General features: G+C 36.3%; 1 protein-coding gene across 1 annotated transcript in view; it reads right to left on the bottom strand.

Moving 5' to 3' along the window:
- Positions 1-24,162, bottom strand: part of ENPP1 (ectonucleotide pyrophosphatase/phosphodiesterase 1) — a 69,329-nt gene that overhangs the window by 7,862 nt on the left and 37,305 nt on the right. The window contains 16 exon segments of the mRNA XM_030316364.1: positions 547-676; positions 2,201-2,355; positions 3,906-3,957; positions 5,406-5,575; positions 7,013-7,100; positions 8,015-8,084; positions 9,253-9,380; positions 10,325-10,356; positions 11,871-12,002; positions 12,940-13,048; positions 15,848-15,920; positions 16,228-16,293; positions 17,099-17,208; positions 18,267-18,386; positions 19,289-19,368; positions 21,821-21,918. Of these exon segments, the coding sequence (XP_030172224.1) occupies positions 547-676; positions 2,201-2,355; positions 3,906-3,957; positions 5,406-5,575; positions 7,013-7,100; positions 8,015-8,084; positions 9,253-9,380; positions 10,325-10,356; positions 11,871-12,002; positions 12,940-13,048; positions 15,848-15,920; positions 16,228-16,293; positions 17,099-17,208; positions 18,267-18,386; positions 19,289-19,368; positions 21,821-21,918 (1,613 nt within the window).

The following is a 24,162-nucleotide window of genomic DNA, read 5'->3' as shown; positions in this document are numbered from 1 at the left end:
TGGAGACTTCTGATTTTTGCCTTTTAAGGCCAGCCTCAAAATGACTTCTCATTAACATACAAATTTGCCACATTAAAAAGAGAACACTTTACCTCAAAAAAAAAAAAAAAAAAAGAGAGGGAGAGAAAAATCTTCCCTAGTGGCTCTGTCCCCATAAAGGGCAAGCACACTTGGGCTCTGCCTATTCCTAATTCTTTGACAAATTATTTTTCTTTTTAACAAACAAAATGATATCTCCCTCCTAAGACCCCTGCTGTATCCTTCTGACTCAAGTTTTCTCAAATTCTGTGTAAAAGAAAGGTAGAAAAAATGAAGAATGTCCTATCTACAGTGTCTGCACTAAATCAACTACCCTCCAAACAAAAGCTAAAGGTTTTGTAAAATTCAAGTTTTAGATGCTTTAGAAATTTTCCCGTAAGAGTTATACTTCTCATTCGTGATGATCAACAATAAAAAGATGGTGTCCATTGCCCCAAAAGAAAGAAAAGGAGAAGGAAGAGAGAAAGAAGACCAGGGAAAGGGCAGGTCAGGGAGGAAGAAACTTACGTGGTGGGTAGAGGAACCCGTAACTCAGTTCAGCATTATTTTTATAAAACGAACACTTATGGACAGGATTGAGGGAAATTCGAAGATCCTGGTGGAGACAGTTGGAAAAGTCTTCTGTAGAGAAACTGTCCTGAAAAACAAAATGTAAACAGCCATGAGGTATCAGGCATATAAAAGAAAAGAAGACTGCTTTATGAAGAGTTGAGGGTGAACCACACCCTACAAGGTCTGTGAACAACACCCTACTTGTCCCTTTAGGTCCTACTCCATTTTCCCATTTTTCTAACAGTGTATTCATCTTTTTTCTAACTGAAAGGCAACAACTCTTTATACTATTAAGGATATTAGTCATTTGTCATATGTGCAAATATTGGCCTATTATGCTGGGTTCAATATGGGCCTATATGCTGGGGGGACCTGAGCCTATCTTCCAAAGACAACTGCATAGACTTGAAAGCTGGTGCTTGGGGGAGCCACTGAATTAACAATGCAGCATGAAAACCTCAGGAGCACTGATGATGGAATTTATGCTGCTTTGATTGTATTACAAAACAGAACATTCAAACCAAAGCAAAGAACACCATAATTAAGGCATTAAACAATAAATCTGATGGGGACCTACACAATACTGGCTAGACTCCTATATATTACAAAGTCAAGTACAAAACATGTTTGTAGTGTTTGAAGATAGTCATCAAAATTAGAACAAATTTATGGCTGAAACTTTATGTAAATATGAGAATATGTGGGGGTGCGTAATATATACAAATTTTTTTTAACATAGACATTACATATATACATGCACACATCCCTACCTTTTTTATTTACCTTTCTCAGTGAGTATTAACAATAGTTTTATTTTTTAAATCCAACTGCTAGACTCAAGTAAGCTCTCTCAAATCCCCTTTCTGTCCCTTAAGGGCTTCCTGTAGCTTGCCAGGCATTCAGTCTTTGAAAATTTGGTCAGACTAGTTTAAAACTTTAATTTGATCAAAATCTAAATCTCATTTCCTCCCCCCTTCTCTCTTTCAAGGCCTATCTTCTGCTTCTCTTTCTCCTACAGCAGCCAGGGGACAGGGATGAGGGGGAATGGCGGTCTTATTCTGGGATATTCCATACCACGCCTACCCACAACTCCTTTCAAGGGCTTCTTGTGGTCTGGGAGGTGGACGGGATCCCCAGCCTCTCTGTAGTTTGATTTGAGGATCTTCCCATAGGTGTTACACACTGAAAAATTACTGAGTTTTAATGGCCTTCCCCATCAGTGAGGACCCACTAAGGTGAGTACAGCCAAGGAAAGTCCTTATACTCATACATCTATGCATTTAGAGACGAATACTTGTGACTGACTGCAAAACTGATTACATAAGTTAGAATCATGAAACATGAAAACAAACAAACAAACACAAGGCAAGGGATACACTTTCATGCACATTCCTCATTTCCCAGAAGAAGAAATTTGCTCGGAGTCTCAAAGTCATAGAGCTAGAATCAGAACTTAATTCCTGCAACTCCCAATTCAGTGATCTCCTAATTTAGGAACTGATTATGAAGCCAAGATTAGTTTGGCCCAAATTAACCATGCTTTTAATGTTCTGCTTAATGATAATTAATGAAATAATCACACGTAGCTAGAGGGGCGACCAATACTTGCATTTCTGTTGACAGTGTAGGATGTCCAAAGGGGCATCAGGATGTCATGGCTGTAAGCACTCACAAACCGGTGCTGGTAAAGAAGGCAAACTGTGCTGTCCCTCTGGAGAACTCTGGGTCTTCCATAGGGTACAGTGCCACGCTTAATAACCTTCTCTTGGGTCATAGGGGAAAAATGAAACCACCGTTCAACAAACTTACTGTGAACTATATGATAATACATAATGATAACATTCATCTAATTCTTTCCTCTCCTTAAGACCCTATTGAAAAATTATTTTTTACTACAAAAAAAAAAAAACACAAACTAATTACAAAGAGCAGAACCATAAATGATTTAGAAAACAAAAGGGATTCACCACAGTTTTTGCCTATGAAGATTCTGAGAGATCAGTATAATATCAAGATCTCACAAGGGGACACTGTGAAATTGCTAGAAATTTCAGCAAATAGGTCTTAAATAATATTACTAAAATTCTTTAACATTACTTTAATGACTTATTCTTTAGAGCAAATCTCCAGAAAGAAACATTTGAGGATGGTGTATGTGCTTGGAAAACAAAAATTCAGAACTGAAATTATGAGATAAAGCTGAATGAAACAGTGATAGTATATATACTGTTTACTGCGCTTTTTCCAAGCGTCAAGTGCTTTGTAGAGTCCTTTGTACACATCGTCTAATTGAATTCTTAAATAGTCCTATGAATTAAGGTTATATGTCCATTGTACAGATGAGAATACAGCAGTTTACAGGGAGTAAATACTTTTCCAATGGACATACAGTTCCTAAGCTCATATTCAAACACAGATCTACTCAATTCCAAAAGTGTCATCTTTCACTATGCTTTGTCACCATGGGCCATCAAAGATTTCTCTAAACATGTACAGAGATTTTATATAGGCAAATTCAATTTGGGAATAATGTAGACTTCACCTTTTTATTCCAGAAGGAAAAAACTGAGCCAAGTAACTTAGGGATCAGAGACTACATCAAAGTGTATCAGAGATCATATCAAAGTGACACTGAGCATCCAAGTCCCAGCTGACAAATGTTCTCAGTTGTCTGTGTATTAAATATGCTTAATTTTCACTCAAAAGTTATGAAGAGGGGCACCGGGATGGCTTAGTCAGTTAGGCGTCTGACTCTTGATTTTGGCTCAGGTCATGATCTTAGGGTCATGGGATCTAACCCTGCATGGAGCCCCAAAGTCTATGCCCAGCATGGAGCCTAATTAAGATTCTCATTCTCTTTCTCTGCCTCTCCCAGCTTACACTCTCTCAAAAAAAAAAAAAAAAATTTATGAAGAAATAACTTTAGATAAATCAATCAACTTATACTCTCCTGTAATTAACTAAGAACCAGGTGAGATAGAAATTTAACAGTATTTTCAATGGAAATCTGAGGGTCTCTTATAAACTTATAAAAATCTCCAAAATCTCAAACCACCTCAACTCTGTTCATAAAGAGTTATTCAGCTTCCACTAAATGCATGATGTGCTGTAACTATCCCTTCCTTCCTTATGACTAGCAGTCTAGACTGTTGAGCAAGGACATTGCCATGTTTCATCAGGTCGTCCTCCCCTACTATCTTTACGTTACTGGCTATTCTCAGCTAATGTCCCCAGACCAGTTCTCTGTGGTTGACACTGTTGAGAAAAAGCCTATTTCCACATTCCGAGCTCAAGAGTAAGGATGCCTTCCTTACCTTCTGCCACAGTCAAATTCAACTGTATCTCAAAATCCACAACCGGCAAAACCTAAAAGTTAATAATACTTTTTTAAGCGATGAGAGACATGTTTTTTTTGTTTGTTTGTTTTGAGATGTGTTTTAATTTTGTAACAATTTCTACAGCCTCATTGTTCCATCGTGGGACAATGATAAAACCATCTTGTACAAGTGAAAGTTATTTTTTTTGATGAAGAAGATAAAAATTCAGATGACAGCTTCAAGAAGACAAAATTGTTACATAAGCACAACACCATCAATGAAAAATAAGAATTGCTGTTTTATAATTTTTATCCCTACTCTGACAGTCTTTTTATGAGCCTAAAACAAAATGGAAGGCATAAAATCAACTGTTCCCCAAATCTCTATCTTCATGGACACTATCAATTTTGTTCACTTGTTATCACAAATTTTTATCTTCTTAAAACTATATATTAAGATAGGAGTAAAAAGAAAACAGTGCCGGGGCGCCTGGGTGGCTCAGTCCATTAAGCGTCTGACTCTTGGGTTTGGCTCAGGTCATGATCTCATGGTTCATGAGACCGAGCCCTGCATCAGGCTCTGCACTGACAACTTGAAGCTTGCTTGGGATTCTTTCTCTCTCTCTGCCCCTCCCCCATTGGCACTGTTTCTGTCTCTCTCAAAATAAATAAACTTAAAAAGTGAAGTGCCATATATCCATTTCTTGCCAAAAAATGTTGTTTTGCCTCTAAATTTAAGATGAACTGAGGGGTGCCTGGGTGGCTCAGTCAAACATTGGACTCTTGATTTTGGTTCAAGTCATAATCTCATAGGTTCCTAGATTGAGCCCTGCATTGTCAGTGCAGGGCCTGCTTGGGACTCTCTCTCTCCCTTCCCCAGTTCACTCTCTCTCTCTCAAAATAAATACACATTAAAAAATACTTTAAAATAAACTGAGATATATTTTAGGAAAAGAATACTGTGACTGGTTTATAATCAAGACCTCACTGCTAGGACAGTAGCACAGATTCCATGGTTCAGGATGCTCCAGAACTTAGCTGGACTTCTCCCAGCCTGCACCCAAGTCAAGTCACAGCACCAAGGGATAAAAACAGAAGTGAGGGCTGCCTGGGCAAAGTTAAGCATCCGACTTCAGCTCAGGCCACATCTCACGGTTCGTGGGTTTGAGTGCTATGACAGGCTGTGCATTGACAGTGTGGAGCCTGCTTCGGATTCTCCATCTCCCTTCCTTTCTGCCCCTCCCCCGCCTGCACTTTCTCTCTCTCTCAAAAATAAATAAATAAAAATTAAAAAGTACGTGAAAATGCAAAAACCAGGAAGAGGAAAAATAAATAATAAAAGGGCTGCACGTGCGTGCTTATTTGGAATTAAACATAAATATATATTTATGCTCACTTATACATTTTAATTTGATCATGAAGTGTTTCTATAGCACATGCTATGCAGAGGGTGCTGCAGAATCACACAAACTGGGCTACACTCTTTGTCAATACTTACGGAGGGATCACATGAACAGTCAAGGTTATGTCTGGGCGTTCTTGTGAAGGGGCACTGTGCCAGGGGGTGGGCTTCTTTGGGATGCGTTGGGGTGTAGACAGGATTCTTTAGAAGGTGGTTAAGACTTCCGTGAGTTCCATTATTAGGAGCAGGTGACAAATTCAGTAAATCTGCATAATGCCAAGAATGGTAAATGGTTACCTCGAGGTTTCAAAATCAAATAAATGGTAGACTTACACTATTTTTATCTTTTTAGAACTAAATGTATGTAAGGCTTCTTCACTCTCTACCTAAAATAAAACTATAAAACTCTCTTGAATTTGAGAGCATTTATGACTATGCTATTGTGTTTTTTTAGTATATATGCTGCCGAAGCAAGCACATGACTATGCTATTCTTAATGGAATTACTGATATTCTGCTGTACGTCTCTAATGAAACTTCTGAAGTTTAAAGTGTATAATAACTATAGTTACCACCATTGCATACTAATGTCAATCACTGTGCCAATATATTTTCCTTAATTAATCCTCAAAACAATTTAATAAGTTATTGTCAACATTTGGTAGATGAATAATCCCAGTGCTTTGCTCAAGGCCTCAAAGCTACTAATGTAGTAAGACCTACGCTTCAAAACCAGCTTTGTCTGAGTCTAAAACTCCTGCTCTTGGGGCGCCTGGGTGGCTCAGTCGGTCCGTGAGCGTCCGACTTCAGCTCAGGTCACAATCTCGCGGTCCGTGAGTTCGAGCCCCGCGTCGGGCTCTGGGCTGATGGCTCAGAGCCTGGAGCCTGCTTCCGATTCTGTGTCTCCCTCTCTCTCTGCCCCTCCCCCGTTCATGCTCTGTCTCTCTCTGTCCCAAAAATAAATAAACGTTAAAAAAATTGTTTTTTAAATAAAATAAAATAAAACTCATGCTCTTGATAATAACAATAGCAAACACTTAAACAGTAAAGCACTTAGGATATGCCTGGCACTGTTTTAAGTGCTTTAGGATATATTAATTCATTTGAGTGTATAGGCCCCCACTGAAAGAATCATACTCAGGACATATTTAAGGTTTTGCAAATGTCTAGTATCATTATCAGAAAAAGGAAGTAATACTTAAAACATAATATCCAACCATAAAGGTATTAATTAAGAAAGTACAGAGTAAGTCAGTAATATATCTAATGGGTCCTCCTCCATTTCTACAACTGTGACATTGTCATCCATTCAACTATTATTGCTACCAGAGGTTCTGCCTCTTTTGTGTTCCCTTCACAGACTCCAAACTCTTTCCCGGGCTTCCACCTGACGCCTGAGTCAATCGTCGTATCATTAAGCCGAAGGCCTGGCAAACTGCTAGGCATTGGGGATGTACAGACCTCACAGCTCTGGGTGTTGCAGTTTACCTGTGTGCAAACCCGTGGAAGAGACACCAGTAATCAGATGGCAATGATCCACATATTTTTTTTCAATGACTCTGGGTCAGGAAGGTGAAAGGTAAAAATGTGATCTGTCTCACATCATCGTCATCTCTACAGAGATGCCCACCGTGTGACTTACTTTTCATAATCCTATTCCAGCTCTGTTTTCAGAAGAAATGAAAGAAGCCTGTTCACACTTACCACACATTAAATTATAGACTTCAATACTTTCAAAAGAGTCAACTTCGATGCTGTGCTTGAAGCCAGGTCCATAGCCGATAAAGAGAGACTAGATTGGCCAGAAAAGTTAACAGTTTATCAGTTCATATCAGCTATGTATGCAGCTGGTGAAAAAAATTATTTTATATTATCCATATTGTACATATATAAACTGGTTATGTTAAGATATCAGAAAAATACCGTGCCCACAGGCTTCATAGGATATGGTGTTAACCCCTGTTGCACATGTAATCTAAGGACATGTAGGATACTTCTCTCAGCTTTACTGTGATTCTGACTTGACAGTCAGAAGAGAACAGATGATGAAATTGTTTCTCATCTGTGAATGGGATATAAATGTCACTCTGCCCACCCTACACAGTGCTGTAGGGACCAAATTAAATAACTGTTGTGCATATATTTTGAACTTTTAAATTGCTAGATGAATGTAAGGCATTACCTTCATTTAGAACAAGTATGATATCTTTTCTCCTCTTAAATCACCAGCTTTCATTTACTGTGAAAGCAATATTCTTAACGGAACACAAACATATGCAAAATGATTATTAGAAATTTAGTATGAGGTATAAGTCATATAATACGTCATACATGCCTGAAACATGAATATTTTAACAAATTCTATTAATACCATGCTCAAAATAAAATGACTATATGCAATCATATGCTTCATTAATTCTCATCCAAGAAATGTAAGCACAATCCGTGTTTCTAAATCTAAACTTTGAGAGCTTGTTTGGAGGTTCTAGCAGGGGAGCACAGCTGCTCGTATACCCTTGACCAAAGAACGGTCCTCCTCTATCGGGGAAGGTCGTCCTCTTCAACCGAGCACTGGGTGTTGTATGGAAACCAATGTGACAATAAATTTCATATTTAAATAAATAAGTAAATAAATCTAAACTTTGTATATCAGTTTTTCTTCAGATACAAACTACTATTTTTTTTAAGTATATCAGATTTACTTACTTGCATATTTGAAAATATGTTGTCAGAACCATGGAATCCAATTCCACAATGCTTCCTTTCTGCAGGATTCCTAATTTTGACATAGTATGAATTAATGATGTGAAGTCTATTCATAGTGCAAAATTTAAAGTCACATTATTTCTGTTAATCAAGAATAAGTAACTATTTTGTTAAACAAACCAAAAAATGGTAAACAAAACCACCTGGCTTTGCAAAGCAGTAAGAGGCCACCCTTATCTTTTATTTTGCAGACAAATCAACCATAAATGCAGGATGGCATAGAGGAAAAAAGCCACTAGCACTGACACAAAATTAGTTTTGAACCCTGACTATGCTATTTGCTAGCTGTGACACTGGCCATGTAGTTATCTTATCTTCGTTTCAGTCTTGTTGTATTGGGTTGTCTGTACAAATTAAATGGCTTAGCCTAAAGCAATCTTTGGAATATAGATGTTCGTAAAATATTGGTTCTCCCATGAAGGCAAGGACCATCCCTCCTTTCAATGTTTTTCTTCCAAACACGAAAAGCACAGCCCTCTAGTAAAAGTAGAGACAGTGAAACTCTTAAAGTGAATCCTGGTTCATTGCTTAGGTTTTGTTTGACAGGGGTATTTATTGCCCCTGGCTTCCCGGCAACCATCCAAAGAGTTAATTATCAGGTTTTGAGATATTAACAATATTAACCATCCAAATAATTCTCCAACACATCAATAAACTGAGCTGAAAAAACAACTTTGTAAAATGAAGAAAGCAATCGCTCATTATCATAAAGAGGTTTTACCAATTATTCGCTGGATCTGAAGGTATTATTAGGATAACTGTAATGTGCAGAAGAGATAAGAGCAGCAAGTGGTAACACCAACGTGGAACATAAATAATCAATATGGATGTGGGCAGAGGAGTAGCTCCCAGCTGGGGGTGGATGGCCCTCCCCAGGGAACCTATAGCAATGTCTGCAGACGTTTTTGGTTGGCTCAACTATGGAAAGGGTGCTTTTTCATCTAGTGGGTAGAAGCCAGGGATGCTTTCAAACATCCCACAATGCACAGGACAGCCCTCCACAACAAAGAATGGTCTGACCCCAAAAGGTCAATCCCGGGTTGAGAAGCCCCAGGACAGAGTGAAGAGAATCATCTGTGCACAGTTTTCATACAACAACACTGTTGAAAAGGGCCCAATGGTTACACTGAATGACTAACATATCAGGTGAGGTTTACCTGGAAACCATCAGAACTTACAATGCAAGTTGCCACTGAGGATCCAAATAGAATGTCAAGGGCTCAATCCTGTCGTTTTTGGCAAAGTGCAAACGCTTCGGTAAGAAATGCTTGAGGTAAGGTTTGAAGTGCTGGTTTGGCTCCCGGCACTGATATTACAGAAGGTAAAGAAAAACTCTTATTTCGATATTTTCTTAGGTGTAAACTTCTCTTGAGACTGTATTCTAATTCCGTAAGATTTTTTTTCTGTTAAAAATTTTACCAGTCTGCTCAGTAAGTCGCAGATGCAAAAATAACGGAGTCCCTCTATTCCCAACGATTCAATATTCGTATTTTTTACGGGAAATCATAATTGCTACATAAAAAAAAAAAAAAACTAAAATTCTTAGACTATGCCATTCATTAATATTTGGGTTACTATCGATGATACCATTTCCAAACATTCTTATAACTGCAATGGTAATCATTTTCTTCAATATTTAAAACACTTCGGGGCCCCTGGGTGGCTCAGTCAGTTAAGTGTCTGACTCTTGGTTTCGGCTCAGGTCATGATCTCACAGTTTTGTGAGCTGGAGCCCCATTCACACTGTGCAGAGACTGCTTGGGATTCTCTCTCTCCCTCTCTCTGTCCCTCCACTGCTTGTGTGCTCTCTCTCTCTCAAAACAAATAAATAAACTTTAATAAATAAATAAATAAAACATATCAAGTAAAAAAAAGTACTGTAGATAACTCATCACCAAGTCAAGAATTTATTTTTTAAATGGGCATAAAAGGATTGGCAGGAAATATACAACAATGCCAACAGTACCTATGCTGAGATAGCTATAGACTTTTTCCCTTCTATTTTTTTCCAATTATTTCTTTACTGTTATAAAAATTAATTGATGACAATAAATGAATTCTTAAAAACTTTCAATGCTGGTATTGGGGTGTGTCCTTAAAAATCTTTAAAAACTATAGGGCGTTTAAATGTTGGCCCACATACTCAAAAATTCTAATGCTAAAAAATCCCAAGAACAGATACTGAACTTTTTTTCTAAATATATATTAAAACTAACAATAAGTAAATAATGGAAAAATAAATACACTCACGGAAAGATTTCTGGCAAGGTCTTCATAATCAACTGAAGGGGGACAAAGATAAGAATTAATCATGGATGTTATGCTACAATTAGAAATAAAAATAAAACAAAAATGTTGAATGTCAGACTCAAACTCAAAGCAGGTTCCAAACAGCTTATTTAAACCATTATATATTAGTGGTTGGTAGGAATGAGACAGATCTTTAGGAACCACCCCATGCCTGTGAAATCATGTCGTACTGTTAATGAAGAGACAAGTTAAAGAGTATCTATCTATCCATCCATCTGGTCATCCATAGGTGTGTCCATTCACCTGGCCATCCATAAATATGACCATGCATCTAGATCTAGTATGATTTCATAGTGTAAAAATTAAAAAAAAATAGTGTTTTATATACGCATAGCAGATATCTGGGAAGACATTCCAAGCCTAACAGTGTTTAATCTCTAGAGAGAGGAAATGAGGTGTGAATTAGGGAGATTTAAGGAAACCGTTACTTTTTATTTTATATATTTTGATATTTGGTAACTCCAGAATTTCCAAATAAAAGGACACTGGAGAACGTAGAAGAGAGAGCAAGTAGATAGTTTTGTAACTGAATTTGCATAGCAAGACCACACAGATTTACTTAGTGTCTTCTGTGCTACAAATCAATATATGTCTAGATTTCCAAAGATTCTTCTAGCCATACTTTATAAAGTTTGAAAAAAAATTTCAGATACAATAAATGTATATATATTTCATGTATGTATATTGATAAATAAATATAGATATTTTTGCCTTAATTTGGGAAACAGGCCTAATGAGAGAAAGTTAAAGCTTAGTCATCCATACTAAACATCTCTGGGCACTGCCTCCACCTATATGGTTTTATAACAGGTTTTATAACAATTGTATATGACTTTTAAGCAGGCTATAACAGAGGTGCAAACAGTTAGGAAATGCACTTGACTTGCAAAAGAATTAACATTTAAAAATTTCCTTGGCAATTGGGTTGCACATGTGGTCAACACAGAATTGAAATTTCTTCTTCTCTGTTTACAAAACACATTCTCACTGTGTTTTAGAATGGTAAAAGAAAGTCATTTCTGAGGACAGAAACCAGCTGTTTATGGAATTATAAGAATTACAGAATTTCCTGCATTCCTCCTTGTGACAGAATATTATTTTATAACAGCTCTAAGTTATTTTAATGGAATGTCATTAATGAAACTTGAATAAATGCAAGATGAACTTTTCTTTTAAGTTTTGTTTTGTTTTTGTTTTTGTTTTTATTTTTAGTACAAGTAATCTCGAACCCAATACAAGTAAAACACACACTACGACATAAAAATGTACTGAGCACACACACATAATATGCTTAGCAACAAAAAACAAAAATAAGTGGTTAGATCTATGTCTTGAATAAAATCCCTTTGGGTGCAGAAGACCTGCATTGGAGATTTAATCATGCAAAGGAAATTAACTTGATGCCCTTTAGTGTGGAGATACAATAATTTAGAGGAATGTATTCAGAATGTAATCACATTCAAAGTTAGCGTCCATATATACTTACATGAAAAGTACTTATCCGGGACATCAGAGGGTCTCAAGCGAGCGGCAGGTCCATATACAATTTTAATATTTTTAACGTCTCCCAAATATTTATTCAGATACACATATTTCTTGCAACTGCCTTGTTCCATGCCTAGGAGAAAAAATTCCCAAACATGTTACAACTTCAATAAAGAATTTCACACATAGAAGAGAATTTCCTTCACTTCCAGAATTTAATTCAATAAATATGTGCTCAGTGCTCATGTGAGTTAAACATCTAGTAGGTAAGACACAGAACTTCAGCTGTATCCACCATTTCACTTAAAAAAAATCTTTTCCCCTTCATCCCACAATTACTTTATTGTTTCTTCTAATTTAGGTAGGTGAGGAGGAATATCATAGCTTCAGACCAAATAGCAAAGCTTAGTTGTTTTCATAAGATCACTAGAATAGTAACTGGTATTATAAATTCTCAGTCTCATTCCAGAACTGCATTTTCTTTGGAACAAAACTTCTTACAGCTATTTCTAGAAATAGCTTTTTAGCAATTATTTCTGACACAAACAATAACAACAAGAAAAAAAAACGAAAAGGGCGTGTTTTCTATTTTCTTGTACATTCATGCCTCTGCACTCTCAAGGCTGTTACACAAACATGTTCTAAAGGCCAAATAAGTAAAAAGTGAAATTAACATAGTGCTAAAATTAATACATACTGCTTCTAAAATCAGATTTTTATGCTAAATAGGAAGACGTACATAATAATGTATTAAATCTAAAATTATTACACTACATTTACCAAAATTAAACATTAAAAAATTTTTTTAACTTTTCAAAATTCCTGGTACAAACCTTCCTCAAATCAGGAAATGGGTGCACTATCATTGATAGCTGTGAATTCTGTGCTTTACTTGTACTTTATATTTTATATAATTTTTTTCCCTAAACATTTTCCACAACAAACTACATTAAAAAAAAAAAGAATTAACTATAACAATCAGAAGAACTAATGAAACAACAACCAGTCAAGGAACCCTTTTTTGGGGGCACCATTTAACCTGAAGGGTAAATGATGAAAATTCAGGTTACCATGATCTGAAACGAGGATGAGGTTCAGGCACTGATGCAAGTTCAGCTCCTTTAGACCGTCCATCAGCATGCCAACCATGTTGTCAACCCTCTGCAAAGCTCTGATGACCTAAGAAAGGGAAGCAATTTCATGTGATGGATTCCATATTAACGGCTATTTCTATGTAAAGCTATCTCTGTTCATAAAGGAAAAGTTCAGTGGATACAACTACTATGATGAACTACATATGATTTGCATTAGGCTAAGACAAGCCAGGTAAGACAATGCCCATGAATAAAAAGAAGGGCCCAAATCCCATACATGCTCAATCCTAAGTACTGGAAATGTCACTAGCCGACCTGATCGTCTAAATTGCCAAAAATGTTAAAAATTATTCATGAAATGCTTATAGTTCATTATGTTTGATTTTTAAAACTAGAACTCCTAGGGTGTGCCTGGGTGGCTCAGTCAGTTAAGCCTCCAACTTTGGCTCAGGTTCATGATCTCACGGTCCGTAGGTTCGAGCCCCATATCGGGCTCTGTGTTGACAGCTCAGAGCTTAGAGCCTGCTTCCAATTCTGTGTCTCCCTCTCTCTGCCCATCCCCACTCACACTCTGTGTGTGGTCTCTCTCTCAAAATAAACATTGACAAAAATGTTTTAAATTAGAACTCCTAGGAACCCATTATTTCCTTGCAAACTGCATGTATTTTGCACACATCTATCACGAGGACAGACTAGCAAATAGTTTTAGTAACTTGCTTTTGACATTTCTCTTTTCGGCTCTCCTTGCAAAACCAGGAAAATTCTTTGCAGCTCTACATGTGCTTTCTGTAATGTATCAAATCAGTCTTATCTCTATAGTCAATTTATTCCACTGTAATAATGAAACAACCTCCTTCAATATGGTCTTTCATTCAAAGCCACCCAAGTAATGCAAGTTGGAGTTTTTAAGTATTAAAATCAAGTGGGTTTTGATGTGCCAGTAATATTAGAATTTAACAGAGTTTACAAGCTGGTGACTATGATACAAAAGCCAGGGGCTCAATCTTGAATGAAGATGAATCACAAAAACCAGTCCTTTGGAAAATCTTCAGTGAAATTAGAAAAGGCAGCACCGATTTCATAATTTATATGAGCTGATAACCAAACAATTACAAAATGATCCTCAGACTTCCTTATAGCCAGACTGACCTAGACATGAGTTGTGTCAGTGAATTTAGTGAAAGAATAAAATTACACTAGCATCTGGTCCAATTGTCAAACCAAGATAACACTGACACAACACTTTTCCCTGTCACCAATTATGACCCAGTCACCTTATTGACCATGTGTCTTCCTTACCCCACCTCTAAAGAGCAAAGCAAGGGCACACAGAATTACTAACTATATCAGAGCTGCTGGAGATGTTAGGAGCTAATAGACATGTTAGGATAGGCTCTGGTCTGGACTCTGTGCTAAAGAGATTTTGAGGCTCACAAACTATGCAGACTAGGGTGAAATTCTAGCTATTCCTAGTCTTTTATCTCTTACAGTCATATGGGGGAAAAGATAACAAGGATTCTGAGATTAGGGACCCTGGCTATACCTCTTCTTCCTTTCACCATGACCACCAATATTCCTAGATCCTTACTCCCTGTTTCTTTTCAGATCTTGGGTCACAGATAAAATACACGGCATAAGGGAAGTCAGCTTAGAAGTACAAGGAAAGAAGCTCAAATCGTTTTCTGTTCCAATGCTTCCTCTGCTCCAAGATATAAAAATTCTATGGCCGCACAAAAACTGAAAGCAGTATTTGATCTTTCAAAGCACTATACCGATTACAAACCTAGCCAGGGGTGGGCTAAGTTCCTAAAAGGGTGTCAGGTCAAGTAAGATCTCATGTTGACAGCCTTAGTACATGAGCCATTTCCCCATCTCTAACTTCCTACTAACTGTTCAATAAAACCATGGTTATTTGAAATTTTCTATAGTGTTGACAAAATCTCCTATTCTTTAATGCCCAAGCTCTGTTGTAAGCATGATCTCAGAGGTCAGAGCTAGATCTCCTAAGGTGGAGAGATCATAGTAGGCTTCTTGTGTTATTTGACTAATTCTCCTCTATTTACATAGAAAATTGAGCACTGGATGCCATATGTAAGAGAGGAATCACTGGGTTCTACCTCTGAAGCCAAGACTACACTGTATGTTAACTAACTTGAATTAAGAAGAAAAAAAACAAAACTTAGGGGTGCCTGGGTGGCTCAGTCAGTTAAGCGTCCAACTTCGGCTCAGGTCATGATCTCACAGTTCGTGAGTTCAAGCCCCACGTTGGGCTCTGTGCTGACGGCTCAGAGTGTGGAGCCTGCTTCGGATTCAGTGTATCCCTCTCTCTGCCCCCCTCCCTTGTTCGTACTCTGCCTCTCTCTCTCAAAAAAAAAAGAAATAAATAAACAAATAAACATCAAAACAAGAACTAAAAAAAAAAGAAAAAAAAGAAACCAGTCTATGGACAGGCCAGAACCCTGGCTACCTGAACCTTTGCCATCCACACTCTTGTTTCTCAAACACAGAATAAAATAAGTCAAGATTTAAAAAAAAAAAAGAAAGAAAGAAAAAAAAAAAGAAAATTGGAGTCTTACCCATTTACAAAACTTCCAAAGACCCTTAGTTTTTAAGCCAATGTAGGGATAAATGTAGTGGATAAAAGCTTTGGAAATGAGAATATGGAATTTAATTTACCATCAGTTCAACTGAGCACTGTGGAAAGTATAGACAAGACTACTGTTATTTTTACTAGAGTGCATCCTTTGGTTTAGTTAAAATTGTGCTTACTACTCTTCCCAGAATCATGGAATCTTGCTAGAATGGTCTAGAAACCTGCTTCAAAGCAGGTTTAGTTACATGACACCAGGTTTCATGAAGTAATCACTGATAAAAAGGTACTTACCTCACTGCTGACTGGTCCATATGAATGACCTGAAGAATCTGGTTCTTCTAAATACAGAGTGTAAAAGTGTGGTCTAAATCAAACAGCATCAAAATGTAATATTTTATAAACACATTGTAAAACAGAATGGAAAGAATAATTTAACAATTGATAGTGATTAAAAAGTCTACAACACTGGGGTAACATTTCTAGTCTTTCTGAGAAATAATTTGCAGATTTGGAGTTCTTCAAAATGGTAGCCATAAGAGCTCCCTAAAGAGTTTATTTGGATATAAAATGCCAGAGCCAACTGCAAAGTTTTCTTGCTGCTTATTTTTAAACATTCTGTGATATCTATAAAACAAAGGAGTAGTTACCATACAAATTAGTCATCTACATACCTTTCATCTTTAGGAAGCTGCAACCACTTAAGAACAGCTAAAATCCTTTCTTCAAATGGTACTGAACTAAAATTAAGGATAAACAAAATTAAATAGTCTGTGACATTGTTTGAGTTTAAAATATCAGTGTGTTTCTTATTGACAAGCACACTGAAAGACTAAAGCAATTACATGCATTAATTGTGTTTGAAACAATGTAAAAGTTTTATTTGAAAACTCTAACTTGTTTTCCCAATAAAGGACCAAAAGTTAAGGTTCACATTGGGGAAGCTTCGGTCTGGGGAAGAGAATGAAGGCAAGTGTTTAATTTGCTGACATTTTTGTTATGTAACTAATATTTATTAAGCATTTATTGCCAATTACAGTTCTAAATGGTGTCCCCATAAGCATCCCAATGAAAGCTGCAACTAGGTTTAAAAATGTGCTTCTGACATCTACCTGATGATATTATGCCTGTATCTGAGAATAGCAATTGCTACCACATGAATAACCCATGTGTCCACCATACATTTCACAAAAGGTACCTGATGGAGAACTCATTTGCTCGTGACTCTTAAAAAGTTGGAGTCAGTCACTATGCCTTCATTTTTTATTCCTGCCCAAAGATCTGAATGCAAACCGTAACATGTAACCAGCACTTTCTAGAAAACCTCCAGAAAAAACTTTGTCTAGTTTCACTGTCCATCCATCCCTTCAAAACTCACCTACCCTCCACCTAAAAGCTATCTGAGATAGAGTTCTTATTCTGGCCATTCTCATTTTTCAGCTAACGCACTATGCAAATGCTAGAACTTAGAACTTGATAAAAAGGAGAAGCTGAGATTAAAAAATAAATAAATGAGCAATTCTGAAAAAGTGCATCTATACCTACCTATTATATATTTTATAGATGTCTGGGAAAATTCCATTAATTTCCACGTCTGATCCTGGCCAGAAAAATGTACCACTTTTCAGGCCTTGATATTTAGCAGTGATCCAAATCTGGGGAAGAGAATGAAGGCAAGTCAGAAAATTACACAACTGTTCACTTCTTAGCAAAGTATACACTCATGTAACATCAGTGTGTTTCTCTCAAGTGCTAGACTATGTTTGAGGTTAATGAGCTCCAGCAGTGAGACTATAAAATAATCACTTAATATGACTCTGAACAGCAGCAAAATGAAATAATTACAACTTAAATTAACCTAAAAAATATAGACAGTCCGTTTTCAGAAATCTCTGCAACTTTCAGAGCCACACCCCTACTTAATGGGGTTTCCCCTGGAAAGAAGAAAAAACCCCCAAATATACATGTACTTAATTTGCTGACATTTTTGTTATGTAACTAACATTTATTAAGCACTTATTGCCAATTTCAGTTCTAAATAGCATCCCCCTAAGCATCCCAATTATTAATTTAGATAATCCTCACAATAACCCCGTAAGGTTAACAGTATTATCTACAGTATAAACATGAGAAAAGGGAGGCAGAGAAAGAATAATTTGCCCAAAGTCACATAGCTTTAAGTGTCAGCACTAAAATTTGAATTTATACCCTGTAAATTACCCATCATGCTCTTTTTCCTTCTAAGAAGAATATCAAGACTATCTAAAAAGACCCCATGGGATTTTTGTGGAAATTTCTGAAAAATACAAAGAAACACATCTAAATCATGGCCAGAAAGAATCTTTGTGTTAGCCAATGCAAATGAAGTCAAAGTTTACCTCCTTCAGAAACCATTAGTGTTATGTGGATCAAAAGATTGCCCCGACGACTTCTATACACTCCTAGTGTATAGAAGGTGGAATGAAGCAGAAAACAAAAAATGGTTCAGAATTACCCAAACCCAGTTATGAAATAAACTACTCTCATTGCGCAATGATACAAGCTGTGTTCAGGATGATCAGCATCTGTCTCCATTTACAAAAGGATGGTCACGACACAATAAATGAAGTAGGTTATTAAAAGCTCCAGAGAATCTGGTAGTTTACTCTGATTGAAATAGAAGAGAATTAAAAAAAAAAAAAATCTTAGTAGCCAAAACAAACAAACAACTCACTGGTTCTCCTTTGTACCACTCAGGATTAAATTTCTCTTTACTTTTAAGTGCAAAGTAAGCATTCATCTTGGGATCATACATTTTATTGTCAATTATGCCATGGGATTCTGGATAAAGTCCCTAAAAAATATAAAAACAGGTTTTATGCAAGTTGTGAGGTATTTTTTGTTTTCATGTTAATAAAATCACAAAACAAAATCATCAAAGAGAAACACGTAACTGAAGCTACAGGGAACTCGGCAGAGTTAAGGAGGGAAGAACAAAACTTTGGGATTTTTAAAATACAACCAACCACTCAAGATTTTATATAGTATTTGTACTTTATTTAACAGGAGAAAGTAAGTAGGAATGCTATGGATAAGGGCCTATATTAATAGGCAGCTTCCTCAATTTCTAAAAAAGTGCCCTATTTTCCCATTGCATTGCTGAGTAAGGAATTTCTGTAGAACAAACTATGTTTTGGTTCAGTCTGAGAAGAGCTTGCATTAATACAAGCTAAAGAATTCATTTTCTGGCTTGAACCCTAACACCTAATGAATTTGACTTTTCTCTTGGACTCCAATTAAATTGGCAAACTTTGAAACAAAAACAGGGCTGTAATCCTATCTAGAGTCAGGCAAAGTGGCTTGCTTAAATTCACACATCAAGATGACTGGAACAGGTTGAGAATCCATGAGTGTAGGACAGATTTGTACCAACAAAGCAAGCTACAAAACCATAAGAAGAAACAAGACACAAAAATTGGAGAATCTTAAAGCTGAAAGGAAACCAAGAACTCAGTTCTTAGAGTCTTCAGTCACCTCTTTTCAAGATGGAAAAATTGAGACCAGAATGAAAGGGATCCTCCCCGAACTACACCTAGTTGGTGGCAGAGGCAAAGACCAAAACCTAGGTTTCCTTGCTTAACTACATTTTGGAAAAAAGTTATTCTTTTCTGATCTGATGTCTAATTATTCCCTCGAAAAATGTAACATTTACATCTCACTTCTGTGAACATATAAAAATTGAAATGTGGAGCTTACAGTGACAATGCTGTAGTGATTGGGAAAAGTTTTTGTTGGATATACTGGTCTCATGTTTCTGGTATATGTTCCACAGTTTTCTATAAGGGAAAAAAATCAAAGATTGTTGTTAAATGCAATCAATAATCTGTTTAATTCATCTAGCTTTGGTACGAAGTAAGTCTAAATAGTATTAAAAAAAACTAACCCAGGAGGGATTTATAACCATATGAAAATTTAGGGTTAATTATAAAGCAACACTGCAGATTCAAATTCAGTGTTCAAGTTAGTTTTCCTCAGATAAATATTAAACAAAATAATTAAGTCTATGAAATAATTATCCCATACTTATCAAAAACATTAAGTTCTGGGTAGACCATTTGTAATAATGATGCCTACTAGATCTTTGTCTGATATTATTTGGTGGTCACATACCTAAATTACAAGAGATAATTTAAAAAAAGCAAACTGCATCCTATGATTTCACTCATATGTGGAATTTGAGAAACTCAACAGATGCCCACAGGGGAAGAGAAGGAAAAATAAAATAAAAACAGAGAGGGAGGCAAACCATAAGAAACTCTTAAATACAGAGAACAAACTGAGGGTTGTTGGAGGGGTGTTGGGTGAAGGGATGGGCTAAATGGGTGATGGACATGAAGGGAGGGCACTTGTTGGCATGAGCCCTGGGTGTCATAAGTAAGTGATGAATCACTGATTAGAAAATAAAGGAGAGAAAAAACAAACTGCACGAGTAGCAAAATCTGCAAAATTAAAACAACGGTGAAGCAGTAGCTGGGGTGGCAGTGTCTCAGTCTGAAAATCCAGAATCAGCTCACTCTGGACATACTCAACACTGCTCTAAAGACAAAAAGGCATCTTCTGGCTTCAAGTTAGAGAAAGGCACAGAAGTCAGACTGTTCCAGATTTAGCCCTGGTGTCACACTCCTTTTCTCCCGCCTCTACTATTAAAAAAAAAAAAAAAAAAATACATAAACCTAATGATTCTAGCATCTCAATAAGTCATTGCCAAAAAAATGCCCCTCAGGTTGGCATGTGTCTATCTCAATGCCTTCCAAACAGTGCAGAATTACAGAGTATGTTCCTCAATTATCCAAAGCTGGGGCTTAGGCAAATGGTGTACTGATTTCTTTTAAACATCACATACAGGTAGCTACAGCTATTTAATTCTGAACTCAGGATACAATGTTTGGTGCCATTGAAACAAACTTTCCTTTTAATGGCAACAAAGGGCCAGATTCAAGCTTCAAAGCCCATCATGGGCCTAACAGGTAAGAATAAAGCCTTCCCTGCTCTTGCATGCTTTTTGCTAAAGACTTTTTTTTTTTCCAAGTCAAATAATTATTTACAAAAACGATTTTCTTTTAGGTAGAAATTAAAAACTGAAATTTTGGGCACCTGGGTGGCTCAGTCAGTTAAGCATCCCACTTTGGCTCAGGTCATGATCTCGCAGTCCATGATTTCGAGCCCCGCATCAGGCTCTGTGCTGACAGCTCAGAGCCTGGAGCCTGCTTCAGATTCTGTGTCTCCCTCTCTCTCTACCCCTCCCCTGCTCACACTCTCCTTTCTCTCCCTCTCTCTCTCTCTCTCTCAAAATAAATAAACATTTAGAAAAACTGAAATTTTAAAAAGATACTCCCAAATTATTTTGGTTGTTCATGAAAGAAGTATAATAAATGTGCACATGTATTTACTGAGAGTGATTTTAATGTTTAAACTAATCTCATACACTCAAGCCTAATAAATAATATTTTACAATTCAGAACTCCAACATAGTTGTATTTACTTCCATTTCAGTTTAGCGTTCCACTGGAACTACTTAATTATTGATCACTGATAATGAGCAAAGTTCTCTAATTTTTATACCCATAAACTATTTTTTTTTCCTTTTTCAGTAACGATGATACAAGTAATACCCATATAACTGGGGGTTAATGTGATTTAAAACTCTGGCATTAATATTAAGAAAAGACTATTCTACTATTGCATCAATAATTGCAAACTATTCTACTATTGCATCAATTGTAATTAATTCTGATTACAGAATAATCATCCAATTAAGGCCTTGAGTGAAGCAAAGAAATTGGAAGGATGCTACATGGTACTATAGGATAACTAGCAAATATTCAATGTCTACAGTACTAGAAGCATATCAGAAATACCTTCAGTTTTTGAAATTCTATTTTAAGATGTAATAATTATTAAATGATTTTTCCACAAAAGGAATCCAAAATTCTAATACATACAGATTTATATGCGTGTGTATATATTTATATATAACTGTATATATACACATGCTGTACGCACGTGTGTGTGTGTGTGTGTATAACTATTATCTTAGAAGTATTTACAAGGCAGCTTCAAAGTAATTACAATATTGAAGACTAGTTCCTTATCATCAGGTTCAACTACTTTGCCATAGAGAGGTTTGGTAAAACACATTCTGCCAGTATTTTTCCAAAAAAAGACTGCCTCCCTAGTCTATCTCACTGAAACTGTGACACCTCAACAGTGAACTCCGAAGTTACTTACTTAGTCTGCTAATAACAGGAAGAAGGCCACCCCAAGTGTGTAAATATTCTGCCCTGAAGCCATCCAAAGAAAATAAGAGGGTAGGAGGTGCTTCAAACCTGGGTAATGAGAAAGAAGAAAAACAATGTTTAAAGAAGCAGAAGGAGGATACACATCCAATGAAGATTTTTCCCTGGCACAGGGAAAAATGAAAAATGAAAATTTTTCACTGAGGTCAGTATGTAATCTAAAGTAAATTAACAAGTTCAACAAGCATTCTTATAAAGGAGATATTACATTTATATTCATATATATGCTTTTATATTTCACTATATATATATGTCATACACACACACACACACACACACATATATATATATATATATACACATATATCGTCTAATAGTATTTTCAAGCATTTACACCATTTTTAGCCACCATATGGAGAACATCATTCATGGTTCCTGCTATTCCAAAAGCTGGACCAAATGCTACTAAAATGTAATAATATTTTCCCAATCTCCAGGAGAATAAATGTTAGCAACAGCATTTTCTAAATTATGTTTTTATTTCCATTAAGATTTTTCCTGAACAACCACCTTTTGATATTGTCTACATGAATCTAATAGATGGTACCCCATATCAGAAAAATTATACATAATATTTGTGTTTTTTTAATTTTTTTTTCTAACGTTTATTCCTTTTTTTTTTTTTTTTTTGAGACAGAAACAGAGCATGAACAGGGGAGGGTCAGAGAGAGAGTGAGACACAGAATCTGAAACAGGCTGCAGGCTCTGAGCTGTCGGCACAGAGCCCGATGCGGGGCTCAAACTCACAGACAGCGAAATCACGACCTGAGCCAAAGTCAGACGCTCAACCGACTGAGCCACCCAGGCGCCCCCATAACATTTGGTTTTTAAGTTTACTGTATTTGAAAGATGTCACTATTTAGTTGAGAAGTTTGAGATGTATTTACTACATTTAAATAAATAAACAACAAATGATCCAAAGCTAGAAATGAACAATGAGGGCATGTGCGTGTGCATGCATGTGCGCGCGCACACACACACACACACACACACACACACACACGATGTATGTGGTGCACTAATCCAAAGGAGGCAAAAAAAAAAAAAAAAAAAAAAAAACCACGTACAATGATGTGCTCAGTCAAAGTGAATAACTATGGAAAACTGTTACATGGCCAAACCAAAATGGGCATGGTTCAGAAATTTTGAACTTCTAATGATAATTGGGAGACTGTAGGGAGTTGAACACTGCAGGATAACTGTAAAAAAAACTTTCCACTTAAAGCTTACTCAGTAATTTAAAATTTGAGAGCAAATGCTAAACTCTTCTTGCCTTTTTCAATTCTACCTCCTCCTCAGCTTACTCTCACATGCAAACACAAAAGGAAGAAGAAAAAAATATATATATTGGTATGTGATTTCCACTAACTAGTATTTGCATCACAGCTCAGTTGGAAGATTCCAGAACCAATGCCTAGGGTCTCAATGGTCCATCACTGTATAAAATTATTTGTATTCAATCAACATAAAACATAAACAGTTTATTGTGCCATCAGGTAAATAAACTGGTATAACTTCCAGTAGAATAACACATGTTCTAACTTATGATCTTATTGTAAACAAAGGAAGAGTTACATATCCACTACAAGAATCAACATTACAACTGAAAAGTAATGATCAATATGTAGAAGGAAAAGAAAGGTTAAAAATTCACTAAGTCTAAATTTTCCAAGATATCTTGAACTTAAAAGACAGCTCAAGGCACAGGAGCGCACCCTTTGAAAAAAGTCTCTTCTGTTGGAATTTTTTGGTTTGGGTTTAGTTTTTGCTGCTGCTATTACTGTTCCTTAAACAAAACAAAAAAAAGTACTGTTTCATCCAAAGAAAAAAAAACGCCCATCTTATAAAGCAAAACTAAATTATATACACAAACAAAATAAGCTAACATACAGCTTTAAAATGTTGAATAGTTTGGGAAAAAACTCATTACTTTAAAAAGGTAAAAATATGTTTCTGAAGATGAATAAGTCAAATTATATGAAATAGTAGATCTCAAGTGGAGCAAAGAAAATTTACGTTACATCTTCACAAAATCTCCCCCTTTGAATTCCACACAAGATTTTTTGATGGCCTAGTATATACAAGGTACTGGGCAAAATACTTTAAGGACAAAAAGAACAAAGATGAATTATAAACTTATGCAACATTCTCTCACAGACACATTGCTTATCCCCGAATTTATAAGTGAACCAAAATATAAAAAATAAAAAGGAAGCTATAAAGTAACTTGTTACAGGTTTGATTCTCAAAACTAAGTAAAGGGCCTTTCTTCTT

This window comes from Lynx canadensis, chromosome B2 (assembly GCF_007474595.2).
Source record: "Lynx canadensis isolate LIC74 chromosome B2, mLynCan4.pri.v2, whole genome shotgun sequence".
Lineage (NCBI taxonomy): Eukaryota > Metazoa > Chordata > Mammalia > Carnivora > Felidae > Lynx > Lynx canadensis.
This window is presented reverse-complemented; position numbering and strand designations above follow the sequence as displayed.